Source organism: Varanus komodoensis, unplaced genomic scaffold (assembly GCF_004798865.1).
Source record: "Varanus komodoensis strain SLA01 unplaced genomic scaffold, ASM479886v1 scaffold22, whole genome shotgun sequence".
NCBI lineage: Eukaryota > Metazoa > Chordata > Lepidosauria > Squamata > Varanidae > Varanus > Varanus komodoensis.
The window spans coordinates 21138729-21162070 of NW_025335606.1; the positions used below are offsets into that span (position 1 = coordinate 21138729).

The 23342-nt window shown below is 47.7% G+C and overlaps 1 protein-coding gene across 5 annotated transcripts in view; it reads left to right on the forward strand.

The window, feature by feature from the left end:
- The window catches only part of RAPGEF3 (Rap guanine nucleotide exchange factor 3), a 72148-nt gene that overhangs the window by 44122 nt on the left and 4684 nt on the right, over positions 1–23342 (forward strand). For 2 of the 5 annotated variants that reach the window (XM_044431276.1, XM_044431279.1), the window contains exons 16-25: positions 4271–4310; positions 5571–5652; positions 6981–7127; positions 8956–9053; positions 10451–10576; positions 10845–11026; positions 12306–12396; positions 19082–19132; positions 21061–21148; positions 22375–22439. In XM_044431276.1, coding sequence (XP_044287211.1) covers positions 4271–4310; positions 5571–5652; positions 6981–7127; positions 8956–9053; positions 10451–10576; positions 10845–11026; positions 12306–12396; positions 19082–19132; positions 21061–21148; positions 22375–22439 — 970 coding nt within the window. Of the gene's footprint in view, positions 1–4270; positions 4311–5570; positions 5653–6980; positions 7128–8955; positions 9054–10450; positions 10577–10844; positions 11027–12305; positions 12397–18109; positions 18132–19081; positions 19133–21060; positions 21149–22374; positions 22440–23342 lie in introns of all 5 variants that reach the window. The other 3 variants (XR_006414848.1, XM_044431277.1, XM_044431278.1) reach the window with 3 other exon arrangements.

Below are 23342 nucleotides of genomic sequence, written 5' to 3' on the forward strand. Positions count from 1 at the left end.
TTGAATATTGGGACCACTGATGCCACCCTCCAGTCCTCTGGAACTTCACCCGTTCTCCATGAGGACTCAAAAATGGAGGCCAGCGGGCGTGAGGGAACCCCTGTCAACTCTCTAACCTGTGTAACCCGTCAGGGCCTGGTGCCTTTTTAATGTCCAATGCCCTGAGGAGCCCCTCGACTTCAAAGGGGGTAACTCTAATCTGCCCCTAAGTCCCCGGCCTCATCTAATCTGTGCAGATCTCCCCCGTCCTGCTTTGGGGAGAACACAGAGGCAAAATAGTCATTTAGCATCTGTGCCTGTTCCCTCATATCAGTCACTGGATCTCCTTCCTCCTTATTTAGTGGTCCCACCACTTGTCTCCCCTTCCTCTTCCTATTTACATGCTGAAAGAAGCCCTTTTTGTTGCTCTTGATGTTCTTGGCAAGTCTCAGCTCATAATCAGCCTCAGCTCTAATACCTGGCCCCTCTCTGTAGGAGGCCTGTCAGTCCCTGCAGTACCTCTAAAACCCTGCTCCCAGAGCCCTGATCCTCTACCCACACTTGTCCAGTGCAGACACGCTACTGGGGGGCCTGGACCCACCCCCCCCGGCTCAGTTTAAAGTCTTCCGGACAAAGCTCACTAGAGCATCTCCAAAGGACCTTTCCCCCATCCTCGTGAGGTGTAACCCATCCCTTGCCAGAAGTCCATTGGCAAGAAACCGGGTGCCGTGGTCAAGGAACCCAAAGCGTTCCTTCTGGCACCACACCCCATCACCTCCTGGCCCAAATCCCCGGACTGGTAAGATCGACGAGAAGGCCACTTGGGCCTTCAGCTCCCTGAGTTTCTTCCGCAAGGCCTCGAAGTCCCTGGTAATCCTGACCACACCCTGCCTGGCCATGTCGTTTGTGCCCACATGGATCACCAGGAGCAGCTGGTGACCCCTGGAGCGAACAAGACGCTCCACTCTGTCCTTCGCATGCTGGATGCATGCGCCTGGCAGGCAGCAAACCTCCCTTGTCTCCAGGTTGGGGCGGCACACCACCACCTCAGTGCCCCTCAGCAGGGAGTCCCCAACAACAATCACCCGCCACCGTGCCTTCCTGGTGGTGGTGGGCGGCCATGCCTTGGTCCTCGCCTCTCCTGCAGCGACCCGCTTGCTGCTTGTGGTCCCAGGCTGGGGGTCCTGCTGGTCCCCTGAGGCCTCATCAGCCCCAGCCTCCCCAAGTGGAGGGAACCTGTTTCCCAACTCCGGATTGGTGCCAGGAGAAGGAGGAGGCCGTGCTGGCCTCCTCCTCCTGTGGGTGACATACCTCCATGTCTCCACAGCTGCTCCTCCCATGGCCTCTCCCTCAACCCTCTGTCCAGAGGGGGGCTGCTCCTGGGGGGCCTGGAGAGCTCTCTCGGCCCTCAGGCACCTCACCTCCTCTTCTAGCAGGGTCACCATCTTGCACCGAGGGCAAGTGTATCCCTGCCTCTCCTGGGGGAGAAGGGCGAACATGTCGCAGCTGTCGCAGCGGACAGCAATACCTGTGATTCCCGCCAAGGCCATCTCCTGGTCTGCCATCGGTATCCCTTCCTAGACCTTACCTTGGTCCCCTGCCTTGTCTGTCCTGCAGTTCCTCTCACTCTCCCAGTTCTCCCAGACAAGAACCCACTCGCACACACACACATGGATAAAATAAACTTAAATTTAAATTGGAAGAAAGCAAAGGAAAGCACAGCACAAACAAACAAAACAAACAATCAATCAATCAAACAAACCTCTGTGTCTCAGGGAACGGAGTCTGCAGACAGCCCAGGCCGCAGCTAAGGGATGCAGACAAGGAACCACGCCAAGAGGCCAGAGCCAAAAGGGCTGGCAGTGGCTGAGCGCGGCCTTATCAGCCCCTCAGGCCTGTGGCCCCGCCCCTCTGCTCCCCCCTGGCCCCTCTAGCCTCTCTGGCCCCGCCCCCTTCCTCTCTGCTGCTCCTGGCCCTCTGCTCCCCTGCCCAGCTCCTACCTTGCCTTTGCCAGTCCCCTGTTCACTCAGCACTCTCTCCCAGCCTGTGCCTCTGCTGCTCTGCCAAGAGGCAAGAGCCAAAAAGAGCCAAAAATGTTCCTCAGCAGCTGCTGTACATAGATATACAGGCTATGATATCAGGGGTGGCATGCAGCCCTCAGAACTAGTGCCCGCTTATCCTCACAAATTTGCCCAATCATAGTCAAACAGTGTGAGCTACAAATCTAGCTGCAAATTGGAAAAGTGACTGAAGGTCACTGACTGGCGACAGTGACACACGCTTTGGTGACTTCCCGCCTTGACTTCTGTAACGTGCTCTACGTGGGGCTACCCTTGAAGACGGTCCGGATACTTCAATTGGTTCAAAATAGAGCTGCCAGGTTGCTGACGGGGACTGGGCGTTATGTTCACATGACTCCAGTCCTCCGTCAGCTTCACTGGCTTCCCATTGAAGTCCGGGCCCAATTCAAGGTGTTAGTGATGACCTATAAAGCCCTAAACAGCTTGGGTCCTGGCTACCTGAAGGAGTGCTTACGTCCATATATGCCCGCCTGCCCCCTGAGATCTGCAGGAGAGGCCCTTCTCCGGGAACCCTCCGTGAAGGAAATTAGGAGGGTAGGTACTCAGAGGAGGGCTTTCTCAGCGGTGGTGCCCAATCTGTGGAATGCGCTCCCCAGAGAGGTCCGCCTGGCGCCGTTGTTATTTGTTTTTCGGTGCCAGGCGAAGACCTTTTTATTCAAACGTCATTTTAATTGCTAATATTATTTGCCAGGGCCAGGGTGACTTATTTTATAATGTTAATGTGTTTTATATTTTTAGTGTTTTATATTTTAACTGATGTTTTGTAAGCCACCCCGAGGCTTCGGCGAATGGGGCGGCATAGAAATTTTTAAATAAATAAATAAATAAATAAGGTGTCACTGCAGGTTTCAACCATACAACACACTGAAATAGATGGAAATCAATGCATTTTAAATCCCTAAACAACCTCAAGGCACCATCTTGTTATGCATGCCAAGTTTCTGGTGTTTAGGTTTCTGGTCGTGACACTGGCAGACAGACAGACAGACAGACAGACACCCTCTTCTGTTATTATAGATACACTTTCATGGCCTTTAGTCCACCTCATCAGATGCTTGAAGTGTGAACAGCTATTGGCAGCCTTTTTGTTTTTGCTGCAAAAGAGTAAGACAATGATCTCCCTGGAAGTAATGGAGAATTTATCTAAATAGTAGGAAACTGCACTTGTCTGCAGCCTTCAATTATCCATTTAAGATGTGTCTATGCAACAGTATATGCATGTGGATGATACTGTGTTACATTATTTCCTAAACTTCTGTGTAAGAAACCCTAATCCCATGGAGCAGCATTCAGATGTAACTCTGGGACTCATAACCCAGTGGGTCAGTGAAAGAGCCCTTCTGGCCTGGTAAGTGCTTTTGTCAGTCAGGGGTTAAGTGTTTTCCTGGAAAAATCTGTGATGAGACAGAGACATGTGAAGGGACATTTATTTTCCTAAAGCAGCAGTGCCTGCCAGATAACAAGTGACCTTTTGTACTTCCATTCTGACATGGAGAGGAGTGAGCAAAGTCAGATAAAATCTGGACCAAAGCATTGGGTTTTCTGTGGGGCACCAGTTAGTTTCTCACAGACTAGATCAGGGGTCCCCAGACTCTCTTGGCCAGTGGTCATAGTTTGAAAAAGTGTTGAAAAAGTGAAAAAAGTTTGAAAAAGTCACAAAATAGCTGCTGAAGGGGGTTGCCATTCATAAGATGTCTAGCTTGGTGGCTGGTCATAAAGCACCTGTTCCCCAGAAGGCGAAGGAAATTAACTTGTCCAAGAATCCTAGTACAATGCAGGCATGCAGTTTGAATGCCTTTTCAATGCACACTTTTGAATGCCAGCGAAGAGGATGCTGGAGGGCAACCTTCCAATTTGCAGTCTGCCTGTCTCCCAGATACTTTCTTTCCAAATTAAGGAATACATTAAAAATCTAGAGGGACAGGGTGGTTGAGATGCATCTGTGGGCACACTGATGTGCACAGGAAACATGTTGTGGCCCTTAGATCTAGCTGATTTGAATTGTTGTGGAGAATGGATATTCGGCAGATATTGCAGGTGGTGTTGCTGTTTTGTGACCTCTTGCACCCCTGTGAGTTTATTGTTGCTGCTCTGCTTGGAAGCATGAATCATGAATCATGCACACTCACATGCATGGGTAAGACCTGACATGGTCCCAGTTGCTGTTAAGAAATAGTGCAGACTGATGGTCTTTTCTTTTCTCTCAACAGCATGGAAAATGGCAGTAACTGTGCTACTCCAAAGATTCAGGTAAACAACTGGTCTTCATACAGAGGCTAGAGATCTCTCACTGATCCCTTTGCCTAAGTTCTGCAGTTGCAATAGATTATGCACAAGTAAACAAACATGTTTGATTTTGCAGAACTGTATTAAGAACTTGTCTCTCTAGACTCACTTCATCCCCTTATGCACTACTGAAATACAGAAGACCTCAGTGAGAGAAAGGCATACCCCAAAAATGTGCAGAAGTAATGGCACTCCATTCCACTGCACACGGGGAATAGATTTGCAGGCTGCTCTTTTAAACCTTTAGGCAAATTTGTTTGGCTATTCCACAGTGAGGGACAGCAACATCTTGGCCCCTTAGCAACTCTGCTATTCTATGATCCTGTGTTTCTATGCACATGATCTCTCTTTTTGTAAAAAAGAAAAGAAAAGAAAGTTTGCGTAGAATCATCTAATTTTCTCAGTAGAACGGATACTAATTCTTAGATTCCATGTATGCAGTGCGCTAAACTGCTGGGCTGGTTGATTGAAAGGTCAACAGTTCGAATCCACACACGGGGTGAGCATCTGTGCTTCATCCCAGCTTCTGCCAACCTTGCAGTTCGAAAGCATGCAAATGCAAGTAGATAAAAAGGTACCACTTTGGTGGGAAGGTAACAGCATTCCATGCACTTCGGTGTTTAGTCATGCCAGCCACATGACTAGGGAGACTGTCTGCGGACAAACGCTGGCTCCCTCGGCTAGGAAACGGAGATGAGCACCGCCCCCTAGAGTCAGGCATGACTGGACTTTAATGTCATGGGGAAACCTTTACCGTTTTTTACCCATAAAACAGGTTTTGTTGTTTGCTTTTTCATCAAGGTCTTTGGCAACCCCAGAAGTGACAGCCTGTGACTTACAAGGCGTTTATGGACAAATAAAAAATTGTGCCCCTGGAAAAACTGAATTCTGCAATCTGAGTAAATTCTGTAAATTAAGAACAATCTGTATGCACACACAAAGATGCACATGCATGGACATACTTCATTCTGCTTCTTTTTCATTATGGGAATACTGAAACTATAGTGTACCTATTTACAAACTATCTTTAACAGCTTGACTAGAAGCCTGCATTTCCTTAATTGAAAAGAAAAATGGAGAGTCTTTGGATGCCAATTCTTCACCTAGTACCATTATGGAATCACGATGGATTCACAGGTTGTGCTGTTAACTGGGCCTTGAGCTTGAAAGGCTTCACAAAGAGAATCGCCTCTGAATGCCTCCTTCCTCCTCTTTCTTTTCCAGGTGCGAAATGCTGTGGACTGGTTTGCCAGCCAGGAAGAACCATTTCTGAACAGCAGCTACACCATCCAAGCCAAGGACAAAAGTAAGTCTTTCTGATTCCCCTGCCCATAATATGCTTTAGGTTTTGTAGTCTGGACAATTCCCAGAACTTCAGGCTGTCATTATGACCAGTGCAGGATGCATAAGCCCCTGGTTAGCTACAGAAACAAGGCTGGGTGATCCTAGTTGGCTTGCTGGGCAGAGCCATCTGTTAGGCACGAGAGGGTCATGTAGGGTGAGAGATGCTGGCTGGTGCAGAGGGGCAGTGGCCATTCCCTTCTGTTGTGGGGCAGAGCTGCAAGTCTCAAGCAGCCTACCCTGTACCCCCACCCCCAGCACACTAGCCTGCTGCCCTCCAGTAAAGGATGCTGTCCCATCACCGGCGTCAAAATCAGGTTCCACTGCAGTCCGGTCAGCTCCTGTAGATGGAATGCAGGGCATGAGGGTGATGTCACCACCCTGACCTCTGCTTTGGGTAGCAAAATATCTTGATGGGTTATATATTACCTGAGCCTATTTTAATTGGGAGTAGGAAGGAGCAAAGCCTCACATGTGGAAAGCATGCCTTCTGTGTAGGAATGGGAGAAAAATGCATTCAGTTTCTGTTTGAATGCAGATTTGCCTGTCTTCACATTTTGGACCCTTATGTGAACTGAAAATTAGTTATTCTTCAATAGCATAGATAGGAGAACTAGAGATGGTTGTACTTCCAAATTCCACTTTATAACTTGGTTCTTCTAACACCCACTCTGCTTTGTGACAGTTTTTCTTTTCAATTGAATGGGAAGAGTATGCATTTTTATTTGCATTTTTCAAAAGTGTGCCACTTTCTCCAATTACTAAAACACGGAAATGTGTTTTCACATTTTAAAGCACACATTTCTCAATGCATGTATTTTTCTAATGTTCTCACAAGTTTAGGAATTTGCAATTTTTTTCTCAAAAACTGTCATGCATGTCTATTTGAAGGTTTAATTTCTCTGAATTTTGCAATGGGATCCTCCGAACAAAATGTGCATTCAAAAATGCATATGTTCAGGAAAATAATATTTTAAAATGCATTCTATTATTAGGGAAATGGCTTGCAAAAATGTGCATATTAGGCAATAGTGCCTATAAAATGCATGTTTTTGGAGGAATATACAACTATATGCGTAACTATTTGAATGTGGATTAAAAAAAACTCTCAAAGTGCAGAAGGATCCAAACTTAAGACTTGAAGATATTCCCAAAATTTGGAAAGAAACTGAACTGGCATATTGAGAAAGGGAAAGCGACTCAGATTGACTGACTCATCCATCCCTCACTCCACTGCCAAGCTCCTGCTGCTTTGCTAATATTCCTGCCTTTGCCTCCTTTGCTCCTGCTTAGTCCCATACGATATCTACAGGCCAGACTACACCTGCCTCACCCCATTGCTGCCGGTGAATGCCTCAGTGCAGGAGGTGCTTGCGTCACTGGCAGACAGCCATGGCTGGACCAAAGACTGGATCCTGGTCAAGCTCAATTCAGCTGGGGGTGAGTAGCGCTTCCTGCAACCCCTGCCCCCCCTAAGAACGAAAGTGGCCACTGGCAGCAGAATTGGCACAGAGATGCAGGCTGCATGAATCGGAGCCTCCACCTTGCCGCAGCCCAGCCTCACGACAGGTGTGACCCTGGCACCCCTTTCCCAAGGTGGCAAGTTGACCTGCCAGCACTCTTATGGTGCTTGATCCACACAGGCGTGGTGCGAGGGTCAGTGCTTGCTGATGGCCCCAGGGCTCCGAGGGGCCTGCTGCCCCACCTCCCTGCCCTGTCTTACCCTCTGCAGGTCGCCTTCCCTTGAGGCAGGTACGTGATCCTGAGGGTTGCTCTGTCAGGCCCAGGAGGCTTTGTAGGGGGGTTACAGGGCAGGCGCCAGCAGCAGTGTTTGGCCACAGTACGGGCTCTTCCCCCGCCACCTGCTGGACTGCACCAGCATCCTGGAGAGGCGAGCAGAGCTGCTCCCACCACCTGGGCAGGAAGGAGGGAACGAAGGGGACTTTGCTACCTCAGAAGAAGCAGTCGTCGTTCAGAATCTTGGCCTACAACTCCCATCAGACCAGGTGAGCATAGACAACAATGAGGGCTGATGGGACTTGTAGGCCAAGCTATCTGGAGAGCCTCCAATGGCCTACCTCACTTTAGTGGCTCCAATTTCACCATTGAGGGTGGGGACTTCCCTGCCCCTGAAGGGGCCACCGGACCTCAGAATCTGGGACTGCTTTCATTTCCATTCTCAGGCGGTCTGCAAACTGATTCTGTGAGTTTGCGGCAGAGGTGCGCAGGGCAGGACAGTGAAAGTTCACAGGGCTGGTTGACTGCCTTCTGCAGTGGCACTGAGCAATCTCTCCCCTCTCTGCCCACCACATGTAGAGATGTGCTGAAACTCTGCAGAATCCATACTTCTAGCATTCACAGTCTTCCTCTCATACTCAGCCCTATCGAGTCAAGCTGAGAAGAAGCCCATGAATGCTTGCAGAACAAAGTTTGTGCAACTGTGTAAACAAAGACTGCTGCATTGGTATGGAAGAAGGACTCTGCTTATGCTGCAGATGTGCAGGGCTCGATTCTTCACTACCTTGCCAGGAATTTGGATTCACAGCCATGTCAAAGCAGGTTGGAGTCTGGGAAGCAGAGCCTGGGGAATCCGGCAGATTCCCACCCCAAAGCAGGTTTCTCTCACACCTCTGTGTTAATGTACACCAATTCCTGGGGAGCATAAATGGGAGGTCACTGTTGCCGTCATGTCTTGCTTGTGGCTTTCCTTGGAGCAGCTGGTTGGCCACTGTGTGAGCAGAATACTGGATCAGATGTCCCCTTGAGTGATCCAGCAGGGCTTTTCTTAACTTCGCACTTCCTTTAGAAAACCTTAAAAATAAATAGAATGCCATGTTTGCATTTATGCATATATTGGATAAGAATTCACTGTATTATTTTTCCCCAAACCACCTCTGAGGATTTGCAGAGAGGAATCTGAGCAACCCGGTTGTGCTGGTCCGGTGGTGCCATCTACAGTCAGCTTTTGTTGCAAAGTTGCAAAATCCAAGTGGATGGAAACTTTCCTTTCTCTTTTTTATTCAGCCACAGACAAAAAAATGTATTTGTGCTAAATGGTGAGAAGGGACTTCTAAAGTGGCCCCTAAGCTCCATAAATACACGCAACCCTTAATTATGGAGATAAAGGGGACAGTTGACATTGAATACAAACTGAGCAATTAAAGTTGGCAAGAAGGAGAATGCAGAATATATGAGTATCTACTGTGAGAAACATTGCCCCCTTGTGGTGCAGACATGTCTCTGACCCATTCTGATCTCTTTCCTGCAGATAAGGAGGTGTTGCCCATGGACGCCTTTGGTGTGTTTACATCCCTGGGGTTGAATGAGAGACTCTTTGCAGTCAGTGTTCAAGAGCTTCACAGCTTGGTGAGTGCATTAAAGAGATTGTAGGGAAAACTTCTGAGGATCTTGTGCCAGGATTCCTTTTGAGGATTCCTTGCCCCAGGCCTTCTGTCCTGGATAGCACTCCGGAAGTATCTGCTGCTCAAGTCCTATTGCAGGTGACATCTGCCTAAGGGAAGTTGTGTGTCAAAGGACACAGAAGGGACTTCAGGTGGTTACTACTTCTATGGGTGCCCTGCACAGAGGTCTAGGGGTGGAGACTTTGAGACTGCTTTAACTTAAAGGGTTGGCTATAGCCATAATCCAGCCTTCTCCAACTTGGCATCCTCCCAATGTTCTGGACAACACCCAATGTTCCTGACTGCTGCTTGTGTTGGCTGGAGCTGATGGGAGTTGAAATCCAAAAACCTAGAGGGCACCAGGTTAGGGAATGCTAGACTAAACTGTGCTAAAGAGATGGGGAAGCCAGGCAAGAGAGGAGGTTAGCTATTGATTCTCTCTTGGAAAGATCAGCTTCCAAGACGTGCCATGCCCCTGTGACCGCATCACTTTCATAAGGGAAAACAATATCTCACTGGCCAGGAAAAGATTCCATTCCATAACATCAGACCACACCAAATATAACCCTATTTGACTATGACTGATGGCTTCCTGGGGAGGGAGGGGACTTAGGAATTCCATTTCTATGATGAGGAAAACATAACCCTTTCTAAGGGAGAGTGTTCAGCTCCTCTGTGCAATGAAACTTTCCAGAGTTCCTTGTGGGGTAGCACACAAAGTAGGTGCTTGTGGTGCAGATCTGTGACGCATGAGTGGGTGGCCACTCGTGAATTATCAGAAAAGAGGAGTTCATATAACTAAGGTATAGGACAAAAGATTTTTTGTATGCACTTATACATGTGGACTTATGCATATAGATGCAAAGGAAGACATAATTATTATGATTGCAATGGAAATACATCTTGTCACGGTAGGGAAGACAGTAACAAGGTGACCTGGGCATCTTTATCTTCAGCCTGCTGGCTAAGTGGTAACGGTTGATGCACAACATCTTTCTCTTTAAACTGGAATGGGAAAAGATAGGCTATCAAATAGAGAATGCCTTCAGATTAGAGGACTTTTGTTGTTGTTAGTCGCGAAGTCGTGCCCAACCCAGCGCGACCCCATGGACAACATTCCTCCAGGCCTTCCTGTCCTCCACCATCCCCCGGAGTCCACTCAAGCTCACGCCAACTGCTTCAGTGACTCCATCTAGGGACTATCCTCTGTAAACTTAATGGCCATACTACTAATGTGCACTGGGACCAATACAGTTACTTCTGTAACCCTGGCTTAGAGTTCAGGCATGGGTTAAAGGCATCTGTGGGGCACCACACTCCCAGGGTCACAACACACACTGTTTTTAACTCCAATTTGCATAGGCCCCCCACCCTGAGCAGCTTGGCCCCACAGTAGGTTCTTCAGAAAGCTTGGATTTCATCAGTTCCAAGGACCTGGCCAACCAGTTCACCGAGCATGACTGGAACCTCTTCAAAAGCATCCATCAGGTAAAGAGGATTTGTCCATAGCTGGAATCTGTTGCACTGTGTTATGAGACCAGGATCAAGGTGGTCTTGCTTGCTGCACCTCCAGTTTGGCCACCGCTTGCTGGCATGACCTTGGCACAGAGCAGAGATTGCTGGCAGTTGCCTTGCATGTGTACAGTGAAGATGTCAGGCTCTTAGACTGCATGTCTTCTGGTAGAGCTGAGTGAAGGCCTTGTGTTTTTAAGGTTGGAGTTCAGCGCAGAATCTCCCAGCTGTTGTGTTTTTTAAGGTGGAGCTGATCTACTACATTTTTGGGCCCCAGAAGTTTCCCAACAATACCACAGCCAACCTGGAGCACTTCTTGCATCGTTTCAATGAGCTGCAGTTCTGGATCATGACTGAGCTCTGCCTTTGTCCAGATGTCATCAAGAGAGCCCAACTGCTCCGGAAATTCATCAAGATGGCTGCACAGTAAGAGTCTGGTGGACAGGAAAGCCTTGGCCAGAAGTGGGCAGCTTCAGGCTTGTGTGACTCATTTTACTTTACTTTACTTTACTACTAGAACCCACCAAGTGGAGCCAAATGTTTGTATAACTCTTTGGTAAGGTGAGAAGTTAAAAAAAAAGTAAGAGATACCAAGTGGAGTCAGGTGTAAAGTAGTGGTTCTTGACAGAAGAGACTGTGGGAAAGATGTATTAATGAACATTAAAGTGAGATGATTGTTGCTACTAGAGTCACATCCTGAAAGCACTGGAAATTGAATCAAATCCCAAGTAGTACAGAATGGTACATGGAGTGTTTTTTTAAATGGGGTTTTGCAGTCCTAAATAAATTACCTGGGATTACTAGATCTAGGCAGGAAATATTTATATTTTACTTATATACTTATTGCATTGTTATATCACCCCCATAGCCCATTGGGCCCTCTGGGCAGTATAATTTAAAACATATAGCAACAATAAAATCACATTTAAATAAACAAATAATAAAACCAATATAACAACAACAGTAGGCAACCTACAGCAATTAAGGTAAAATTAATGCATGGCATAGTAGATTTAAAATAGAATTAAAAAAGATTTTACCTATAAAAATATCTGTCAAATAAAAAGGTTTTCACCTGGTGCACCTCCTTGGGGAGCAAGTTCCAAAGGCAGGGTGCAGCTGTTGAGAAGGCCCTTCTCCTAGTTACCATCCTCATCAGAGGACTTGTGCGAATTTTGAGCAGTGTAAAACTATTTTGACACAATAAACAAAATGATTGGGCAACCCACTGTTGTAGATATAAGAATAGAAAACATTGGAATAAGTTGGCTCCGCAGTATGTTGTTGTTTTATCCTCTGGATTTTTTAAAAAATTAGTGGGAAATGGAGGAGGATTAAGTAAATGGACCCCTCTGAGTACATGCTCAGCCCAGAAATTAGTTCTCAGGCCTGGAACTAAGCCCACAGCTCAGACACAGAAAACTCCATTGCAAGTTTCTCTCACAGCCTAATTTAAAGGGAGTGGCAAACCTTTATGTGTTTGGTATTGTTAAGCAGGTGTGATCATCTACTGCCAATCATCCAGTGATCTATCTTTAGATTCCTGATCTGCCTTCTGCTCTCCTTTGTAAGATCAGCTCCTTTCCCAGAAGAAAATAACTTTGTGAACTAAGCCTCTCCTGGGCTTTTCATTGAGAATGTCTAGAATTTATATTCCACTAAGTTGTCTGCTTGGTCTGAGTGTCCCTTGTGCGTTTGGTTTCAGCCTGAAAGACCAAAAGAACTTGAACTCCTTTTTTGCAGTGATGTTTGGCCTGAGCCACTCCACCATCAGCCGTCTTACCAGGACCTGGGAGGTATGATTTCTGATTTTTAAAGAGCTGAAATGAAATTCTTGTATGCCTGTAAGAAGAAGTGATTCGCTGCATTTCCCAGTTGCTGGTTTGATGTCATTTTGTTAGGCATCTCAGAGATCTTTTGTATTTTCCTGGTGAAGCAAAGGCAGGGTCACACAGTGAAAACAGACAACGGAGTGGGGATGTGAAGCAATGGAAATTGGATTTAAGAGGTACACACCTAGGGCTGAGGTGGACACACGGGAAGACCAGAGGGCACCTGACATGTGCAAGTTGGGGGTGTATTAAGGGGACAGAAACAGGGTTAATAGGGCTAAAAAGGTAGAGGACAAAAGCTAGAGAAATCATTGAAAGATCATTTTACTAAGAGGATGAGTGAAGGGTTATGACCTTCCCCACTGGGAGGTTAGAAACATAGAAACAGAACAAGTCAGAAGGGGTCTCCCAGGCCATCTAGTCTGACCTCCGGCACCAGCCGGCTCCGCTTATGACATGCCCACCATGTGGACGTCCAGCCTATCCTTGAACACCCGCACCGATGGGGCCTCAACGACCTCTCGTGGAAGCCCATTCCACACCCTCGGGGTCCTCACTGTCAGGAAGTGCTTCCTGGCATCCAAATGGAACCTTGGCTCCCTGAGCTTTGCTCCGTTGGAGTGTGTCCTGCCTTCCTCTGCAGAGGAGAACAGGTCTCTACCCATCTCCATGTGACATCCCCTCACATACCTGTATGTCGCCAACATATCCCCTCTGAGTCTCCTCTTTGCCAGGCTGAAGAGACCCACTTCCCTCAGTCTCGCCTCATCCCCCATCCCCTGCAAACCGGCCACCAACCTTGTGACCCTACGCAGCACTGACTCCAACCTGGCTATATCCTTTCTGTAATGAGGGGCCCAAAACTGAACACAATACTCCAATTGCGGGCGCACCAGAGTTGTGTAGAGTGGTAGTAATACCTCTCTTGATCTAGAAGCCACACTTCTGGCTATGCAACCAAGGGTGGCGTTCGCCCTCTTGGCCACCGCATCACACTGCTGTTTAGCCTGCAGTCAACCAGTACCCCGAGGTCCCTTTCACAAGTGCTGTTCTCCAGCCACTTATCACCTAACCTGTACTTATGACAGCTATTCCTATGCCCCAAGTGCAAGACCTTGCACTTCTCCACATTGAACGCCATCCTGTTGTCTCCTGCCCACTTCCATTGTCTGTCCAGATCCTTTTGGATCTGAAGTACCTGCTCCTCAGTTGTGGCCACTGCTCCAGTTTTAGTGTCGTCTGCAAATTTGATCAGCAGACTGTTCACCCCTTCTTCCATGTCATTTATGAAAAGATTAAACAGGATCGGTCCCAGGACAGAGCCCTGGGGGATCCCGCTTGTCACTGGCCGCCATCCCAATGATCCCCCACTAATGGTCACCCCCTGTTTTCGATCAGTCAACCATGCCCTAATCCACCGGACAGTGCTTTGGTGTATCCCAAAACTCCTCCACCAGTTTCTCCACCAGGATATCATGGGGCACTTTGTCAAAGGCCTTGCTGAAATCCAGGTATACCACATCCACTGCATCCCCTCCATCCAGCCATCTTGAAACCTTGTCATAGAATTCCACAAGGTTTGTCTGGCAGGACCTGATTTTGCGGAAGCCGTGTTGTGTGGCTGTCAGCCTCCCTTCCCTATCTAGCATCACTAGACCTCTCTCTATTATGAGCCTTTCCATTGTTTTTCCTACAATGGACTTAAGGCTAACTGGTCTATAATACCCCATGTCCTTTCTACTACCCTTTTTGAATATTGGGACCACTGATGCCACCCTCCAGTCCTCTGGAACTTCACCTGTTCTCCACGAGGTCTCAAAAATGGAGGCCAGCGGGCGTGAGAGAACCCCTGCCAACTCTCTAAGTACTCTCGGATGTAACCCATCAGGGCCTGGCGCCTTTGTAATGTAAGTAATGTAATGTAAGTCTCAGCTCGTAATCAGCCTTAGCCTTAGTGAACAATCCTTCTGCAATGGGCCTCCTCCTCCTGGTATACCCTTTTGTCTATTTCCCCCACTACCCATTTCCTACGGAGGTTCCTCTTTCATCTAACCCCTTTAACCACCTCCTTTCGCATCCATGGCGGCGCTCTCCTCCGCCTCCCCACCTTACTGACTAGAGGTATCGTCAAGGCTTGCGCCTCCAAAACCTCCCTTTCGAGTGCTATCCACCCCTCCTCAACTCGCTTACCTTCCAGTAACCTATCCCAGGAGACTTTCCCCAGTCTGGCCTTCAGCTGGCCAAAGTTGGCCTTCTTGAAGTCCCAGCTTCTAGTGCTCGACCTGCTGCACGTCCCCATTCCCCTGATCTCAAAGCAAAGGATGGAGTGATCACTCGCATCCAGAGCTCCCCTAATCTGTACTTCATCTATCAGCTCCTCCCTACTGGTCAAGACCAAGTCAAGGATGTTTCCCCCCCTCATTGCCTCTCGGACCCTCTGTGTGAAAAACCCTCCCTCTATAGCTTCTAGGAAGCAACGTGATCTGGCTGTCACCACCGAGTGAGTCTCCCAAGTAATATCTGGGAGATTGAAATCTCCCATAATTACTGTGTCTCTCCCCCGAGATATCCTTAGAATCTGGTCTGTCAGGACATCATCCAGGGTCTCAAGTTGATATGGAGGGCGATAACATACCCTCACTGTCAGGTCCCTTTCCCTGTCAAAACCCCTAAGTTTCACCCAGACTGCCTCTACCGAATCCCCATCTGTGCTGCATTCTATCTCACTGCATCCTATCCCTTCCCTGACATATAAAGCCATGCCCCCACCTCTCTTTCCCTTCCTGTCCTTTCTAAAAAGGTGATACCCTTCTTTGTTCACATTCCAGACTTGCCTTTCATCCCACCAAGTTTCTGTGATTCCTACCAGATCATACTCTCCTATTCCCAGGAGAGCTTGAAGCTCTTCCTGCTTATTACCCATGCTCCTAGCATTGGTGTACATGCAACTCAACTCCTTCCCACCACTTCCTTTCCTTGGAGTTCCCAGCCTCCTCCTTCCTCCCATCCTCCCTGATACCTGGCCCCTCTCCGTAGGAGTCCTGTCAGTCCCTGCAGTATCTCTAAAACCCTGCTCCCAGAGCCCTGATCCTCCCCGCACACTTGTCCAGTGCAGACACGTTTCTGGGGGGCCAGAACCCCCCACCCCCAGCTCAGTTTAAAGTCTTCTGGACGAAGCTCGCTAGAGCATCTCCAAAGGACCTTTTCCCCATCCTCATGAGGTGTAACCTGTCCCTTGCCGGAAATCCATTGGCAAGAAAACGAGTGTTGTGGTCGAGGAACCTGAAGCATTCCTTCTGGCACCACACCCTAAGCCGGTCGTTCACCTCAGAGGTCCTCCTTTCCCTTCCTGGCCCAAATCCTCGGACAGGTAAGATTGACGAGAAGGCCACTTGGGCCTTCAGCTCCCTGAGTTTCTTCCCCATGGCCTCAAAGTCCCTGGTGGTCCCAAGCGCACCCTGCCTGGCCACATCGTTTGTGCCCACATGGATCACCAGGAGCGGCTGGTGACCCCCGGAGCGAACAAGATGCTCCACTCTGTCCTTCACATGCCGGATGGATGCGCCCGGCAGGCAGCAAACCTCCCTTGTCTCCAGGTTGGGGCGGCACACTGCCGCCTCAGTGCCCCTCAGCAGGGAGTCCCCAACAACAATCACCCGCCACCGTACCTTCCCGTGCTGGTGGGCAGCCATGCCCTGGCCCTCGCCTCTCCTACAGCGGCCCCCTTGCCATCTGTCATCCCAGGCTGGGGGTTTTGCTGGTCCCCCAGGCCTCATCAGCCCCAGCCTCCCCAAGTGGTGAGAACCTGTTTCCCAGCTCCAGATTGGTGCCAGGAGAAGGAGGAGGCCGTGCTGGCCTCCTCCTCCTGTGGGTGACATACCTCCATGTCTCCGCAGCTGCTCCTCCCGTGGCCTCTCCCTCAACCCTCTGTCCAGAGGGGGGCTGCTCGGGGGGGGGGGTCTGGAGAGCTCTCTCAGCCCTCAGGCACCTCACCTTCTCCTCTAGCAGGACCACCATCTTGCACCAAGGGCAAGTGTATCCCTGCCTCTCCTGGGGGAGAAGGGCAAACATGTCGCGGCTCTCGCAGTGGAGAGCAACACCCATGACTCCCGCCAAGGCCATCTCCTGGTCTGCTATCGGTATCCCTTTCGAGACCTTACCTTGGTCCCCTGCCTTGTGAGTCTTGCGGTTCCTCTCACTCGCCCAGTTCTCCCAGACAAAAACCCACTCGCACACACACACAAGGATAAAATAAACTTAAATTGGAAGAAAAACAAAGCAAAGCACAGCACAGCACAGCACAAACAAAAACAAACAAACAAACAATCAAACCTCTGTGTCTCAGGGAAGGCAGTCTCCGGACAGCCCAGGACGCAGACAAGGGATGACGCCCTTCCTCTCTGCTGCTCCTGGCCCTCTGCTCCCCTGCCCAGCTCCTACCTTGCCTTCGCCAGTCCCCTGGCCACTCAGCACTCTCTCCCAGCCTGTGCCTCTGCTGCTCTGCTGCTCTGCCAAGAGGACAGAGCCAAAAGGTTGGATCTGGGAAGAGGACGTCAGGTTTTAGAATGTCACAACTCCTGCTAACTCCAAAGCAAGAATTTACTAAGGGGTTGATGTAGTGAGTCATCTCAATTTGACATCATAGCCTAACAAACTCGCAACTTATTTCAACATGTCCTGTGGCTCACCACGCCCAAGAATGTGTTCATTTGGTAGTCAAGCTGAGGATGCAGTGGCCAACCATGCAACACAATGTCAGAACTATCAGATGACTTGGCAATTGCAGGGTGAAGTAAATTCAGATCCAAAGGAGCCCCCAAATGATAGTTGGGATTTGAGAATGGAGTCACAATGAACCCTAGTTAGAATTTAAACCAGGGATGTATGAAGGATTGTTTTATTTATTGTCAGGATTTAGCCAAGTTGAACCTTCCTGACCAGGCATTGGACCCAAATGCAATTTCTGGTCATAGTGCATACAGTTCTGACCATGCAGTGTGATTCATGGATCTCCAAAAATGTATTTAACAGCATACATGCATTGGAAAATATATGAAAAATGCATACTTCTGAAAAATACACACAAATATGCTTTAATCAGTGGGAGAAGAATGTATAGTTCCTGTTGATACATATGGTTTTGAGAAACACACAGACATATATGCACAGATTTTCATTCAAAAAGAAAAAAGGCAGGCAATCTGGTATGGACTTGAGCTGTAACGAACTTCAAGATAGAATGAGGAGAACTTCAGTGAGATTGAGTTTTGTGGATTCACACATCCCTAACCCAACTTGTGTGTTGTTGTTGTTGTCATTGTCATTGTGACCCTTGAAGAAACTTGGAGTGCTACAGTGTGTTACAGGAACTATTTTCCATATGGGTATTAAATATATACGATTCAGCAGAGCAAAGAATCAAGTAAGGCTGTCAGTGCAGTAAATAGATCCTCCCTCTGGGTCACTGGGTCAGTCAGATGTGATCAAGCAGAACTCTGCATTCCAATTGTCTCAAAGGATTCTGCTCCCACAGGCGAGACAGTATGGCAACATTCCCAGACCAGAAGCCCTCTAGACTAGGAATGGGCGATATTGCCCATTTAGCTTTCTCCCACATTTGAATTTTAAATCTTGGATTCAAATAAATCTCAAAACTCAAGTTCTTTCTCCCCTGCAGGGAAAGAGTTTTGCCAATTTGGGTAAGTACTTGCAACCGTGAAGCAGTTTTAATATGTACAGTTATTCCCAGAATAATATGCCTGCCATATAGTTGTTAAAGATAAGGAGCCTGTTTGGGAAAAAAAGGATAGTAACCCTATTCAGCACCAGCACCGTCGACTAGATAATGGTTCACAGTCAGACTTACAGGAGCAAAGCACTCAAAGCCTTGGACCTGGATGGGGAAAAAATGGCAGTTTCAGTTTCTCCCACGTGTTTCTCCTTGTTGATTTGGTTGAATTCTTTTTGTCCCAAATACAGAAGATTCTGCAAATTTATTATCATAATCTTGCCTTTATATCCTGTCTTTTTTTCCTTTTGTGAGAAACTCAAGGTGGCTTTTCCTTGCATGTGCAGCGAACAAATTGTGTGCTACAAACAGAGCAAATGTATACTGAGATCACTGTGTGCTGCCTCCACCAGAAGGACAGAAATGACCAGTCTGCCTCTGAGAAGCTGCTCACATTTCTGTCATAGCTTGCCATGCACATATTCTCGAGATGATTGGGGCACATCACCACTTCGGCTCATGCAGAGCCTGTCTTTATGGGGCAAAAAGTGACACCAATTCCAAAGTGGCACCAGTTTGAAACTGCTATCTGCAAGTGGTTGTGTAAATCAGCTTTTTACTGAAAAGTGAAGACCTCTTTTCCTGGCCAGTTTGTGTTCTCCTCCCCTGATAGTTGTTTGATGGTCTGCATATGAACAGGAGAAGTGAATGAAGAAGGATTGTGGCTGAGAAGTTGTGAGAGGATGTGAAAGCTCTGCTTGTGAGGTTGAGGCATCAAAGCATTTTTGCTGTGCACAAACATGACTTGATGATTCAGTATCACCTTTTGCATGTGTGAACTCATCCTGGCTTGTTCCACTCACTTAGCACTTCTGAATGTCTTTTCTTTGTCTCTCCCTCCCTCTCTTCTTCTCATCTCAGAAGCTTCCACACAAGACACGAAAGTTGTACGGCACCATGGAACGAATATTGGTGAGTGAGGATCCTGTGTACCTTTAGAAGGAGCTGGAACTAGGGATGGGAGATTAATCTGATGGGAGTGAAAATTCAGTGTAATTCCACAAATTACCTCCCAGGTTCTGTTTGTTTAGCCCTGTACTGGTGCCAACTTGTTCTTGTGCAAATTGAGTCAAATTTCAGATTTCTGTCTCTAGGACAGACTTCAATTTGGGCATTAAAAAAAGCCCATGAATGATATTTGCACAAATAAGCTCATCAAAACCATGTGGTTCTACTGTGATTTGTGCAGAATCAACTGAATTTTGTACTTATCACACTAGAGCCATGTGGTATTCGGGTGCTTATTTATGCAAATTCAACTAGCAGTTTTAAAAAATGGTCTGTCTTAGAGACAGAAGCTTGTGCAAACCCCCCACAAAGCCCACTTCCAGTCATTGGGTTGGAAGGGGGAAAGATATCCATGAAGCCCAAATGAGTCAGATTTCCCTGTTCCAGTACCTTAAACCTAACTCTACACTTGGGACACTATACCTTCAGATAACACGCACAAAGGAAGCAGTCAGGTTGTTCTCAACCGCTCACTCTTCTTAGTCAGGGCTGTTTCTAGGCCCATGGACATACCCAGGGACCTGGTTTTCCTAACCATAACTGGAAGTGAGCCCCAAGCCAAACAGGCCTGGATCATTGCTATTCATTCAGGCAATGTGGAGGAAGGCAGCACTCAGGGTGTTCTTGTTGACTGTTCATTGTGCTTGCCCAGTAGAGGCCAGTTCCAGGCAGGGTGTTCTTTCCCTTCCCAGTCACACTTAGCTGCACAACCCTGAACATGCACAGGGACCAAGGATATCCTAATCCCAACCCTTACCTCAAGTGTAATCCTAACCCTAACCTGCAGATATAGTCCCTGTACAGTCAGATAACATGCAGAAAGGCAGAGCACACACTTTGCTTCTCCACTCAAGGGTATTTCCAGACCCCTGGCCATGAGCAGAAACCCAGGTGTACCCAGTCCTTCCACCAACCTGAAGCTTAACACCGACTCTTGTGCTGGTGCTGACTTGTGGTTGCACAGTTGCATCTATAGGATGCACTGCAATTTGCACATTTTTAAACACTAATGAAATGTGTGCAACTTAGCACCCAAAAACCATCATGTAGCACTAGGGTGATTGGTGCCAAACCAACCAATTCACTCAACTCACAATTTGAGTGAGTCACAAATTGGCTTGCAAATTGGTTGTAAATGCAAATTGGCCAATTCTGCACAGGTCAGGCTGAAGCTATGTGGTCTGGGGTGTGTATTTGCAGAAAATTCAATAGCAGTTAAAAAAAAATCACAGTCTGCCTAGAGATGGAAGTCTATGGACAAAAACAACCCCTGACTTGGCCTGCTTCCAGGCATCAGATTGAAAGCAGACAAGAAATCTCTAGATCTCAGAACAGCCCAAATTTCCCTGTTTTGCTCCACCCTTAGCTGGAACCTTGTTTGGTTTTGGGTGTGAGTCCAGATTTCCTTCCCTGGGAATACATTGAGATGAAGCTTTTAGAGACACATCACCCTGCCTCCTTCAGTGAATTTCACAGATTGGCAGGAGGGTATTTTCCAAGATAGTTTTCACTCAAAACCCTCTTGTTTCCCCACCACACTTTTCTTATCATGAAAAATAGCAGCAAATTTGGTGGTGGCAGGGGCAGCACTGTGGCTGATGGTGGCTTTCCCCATGGGCACAAATTGACTCCTACAAGTTGTCCACCTTTGCTTGTAGGCCTTCAGCTGCAGTCTGAAATGATATAGTCCAGAAACAGGTTTACCTGTTGGGCCCCCTTCCTGGAAAAGCCAGGGAACATAATCAAAGGATGGTTTTGAAGGTCAGTGGTTGTATGCTCAGTTGCACACACTAGCTTTGCATGTGCTAACCTTTCTTTTCCTTTCTTTCTAGGATCCTTCCTGGAATCACCGGGTCTATAGGCTGGCCATGGCCAAACTGACTCCACCCATAATCCCCTTTATGCCCCTCCTTCTTAAAGGTATAATAGCATGTTTTGTACTTAGCCACTGAAGGGGTTAAAATTGATGACAGACATGATATCAGGCTAGACATCAGGAAAAGCTTCCTCACTGTCAGAGCAACATGACAGTGGAACCAGCTGCCTGTCCCACACTAGAGACATTCAAGGCGAAACTGGAGAGCCATCTGAGTGGGATGGTGGAACTTTGTCTCTTGCTATAGCAGAGGGTTGGACTCAATGACCTTCATGGCCCCTTCCAACTCTACTATTCTATGATTCTATGTGGTGTCATGGCTATGTGCTTTTTTAATCCTGAGATTTTTGAGGTTTCAGTTCACCAGATAATGTACAATTGTAAATAGCTGAGAAAAAGAACCTGTGGACAAATGCAGAGCAGGAAAGCTTGTCAGCGTATCTGTCCTAGTGGGCTTTCAAATCTGATGGTCAGTGAGTTTTACAATTCAGTCCTGTCCCTGGATTATGCAGAGTTATATCTGTGCCAGAAACATAAAATGGCTTCAGGTGAGACAAATGTGTGGGGCTTTTGTCAGGGAACCTTGAGACATGTATGGGAACCCTGCGATCATGCAAGGAGGGTGCACTGATCCAAAGCATGGTGGCTTAATTTGTAATATGATTTTATTCTTTTAACTGTTGTAATGCGTTGTTTCATTGTGTGAGCTGCCTAGGGAGGCCACTTGAGCAATTATAGGTGGCATATAGATACGGGAATGAATAAATAAAAAAATAAATGAATGATACAAGCATGCCCTGAGGGAGCATTCACAAGAGAGGGAGAGAGACACAGTCAAACGTGATTTTAAATTTGTGAGTGTGACTCCTTGGACTGTTAAGCCAGCCACATCCAGATGTTTAATTTAGATGCTCTGGTGGGGCATTCCTCAGCCAGATGCCCTCTTGTTATATTGGGCTGCAACTTTACACAGCACACTTGGCCACTGCAAGGAGAATGTTCTTTGACCTCCCATAATCTCTTGACCTACAAATATAAATATGATAGAGGATCTAGAACATGAAATGCTGCATTATGCATGTGAATATAAATAACCCGAGATTAATCAGAATCCTACCCTGAGCCAAAGATGCTTACCCCAGCCATGCATCTTTGCACACTGGATCCTCGGCAGCCTCACATCTTGAGCCCAGAGGGAAGCCCAGCTGTACTGCTGGACTCTATTGGCTGCTTACAACATCCAATGAGTAGGCTCACCTTCCCTTTGCAGACATGACCTTCATCCATGAGGGCAACCGCACATTGGTGGAAAACCTGGTCAATTTTGAGAAGCTGGTGAGTGGAGAGACATGGCAGGGGGACCTGGGGTGATCTTGCTGTGCTGCGCTGTGCTGTGCTGTACTACCAGCAAGAACAGCCACCATCCATAAGCTCAGGGGAGGGCAGCCTTCTTGGCTCAAGGGGCCTCATTCTAGGATGAATGGTGGATCAGGGACATCGTGGGCATTTATGTATTTGTGCATGCACACTCACAGGGAGATCCCTCTCTGGGAGCCCTCCTTGAAGGAGATCAGGAGGGTAGTTACCCGGAGAAGAGCCTTTTCGGTGGTGGCGTCCCAACTCTGGCATTTGCTGCCCAGGGAGGTTCGCCTGGCACTGTAGCTTTATTCTTTTTGATATCAGGAGAAAACCATTTTGTCTTCCCATTCTTTTAATGTTTAATAGGTTTTATTCTGGGTTTTATTGCTGAGGTTGGATGCAGTGCCTTGTTTTGTTTTATATTTTTGGTTGTTTTTTTCTTTTTCTTGTAAGCCATCCTGAGACGCTTGTATAGTGGACAGCCTAGAAAAGCATTGAATGAATGAATGAATGAATGAATGAACGAATGAACGAACGAACGAACGAACGAACGTGTGGGAGGTGGGTGTAGAGAGGAGGCCCAGCTCTCTCATTTTATAGTCTTCTCAGTTGCTCTGGATTTGGGGGAGTTGGAGAAGTAGAGAGACTTAGAAACCTAGAAACAGAGCAAGTCAGCAGGGGTCCCCCGGGCCATCTAGTCTGACCCCCCCATCTAGTCTTTGAACACCCTCACCAATGGGGCCTCAACAACCTCTTGTGGAAGCCTATTTCACACCCTCGGTGTCCTAACTATCAGGAAGTGCTTCCTGGCATCCAAATGGAACCTTGGACTTGACAGTCTTGAGGTTACTGAGTGGAGGTGCTCAGGCAGAGATGAAA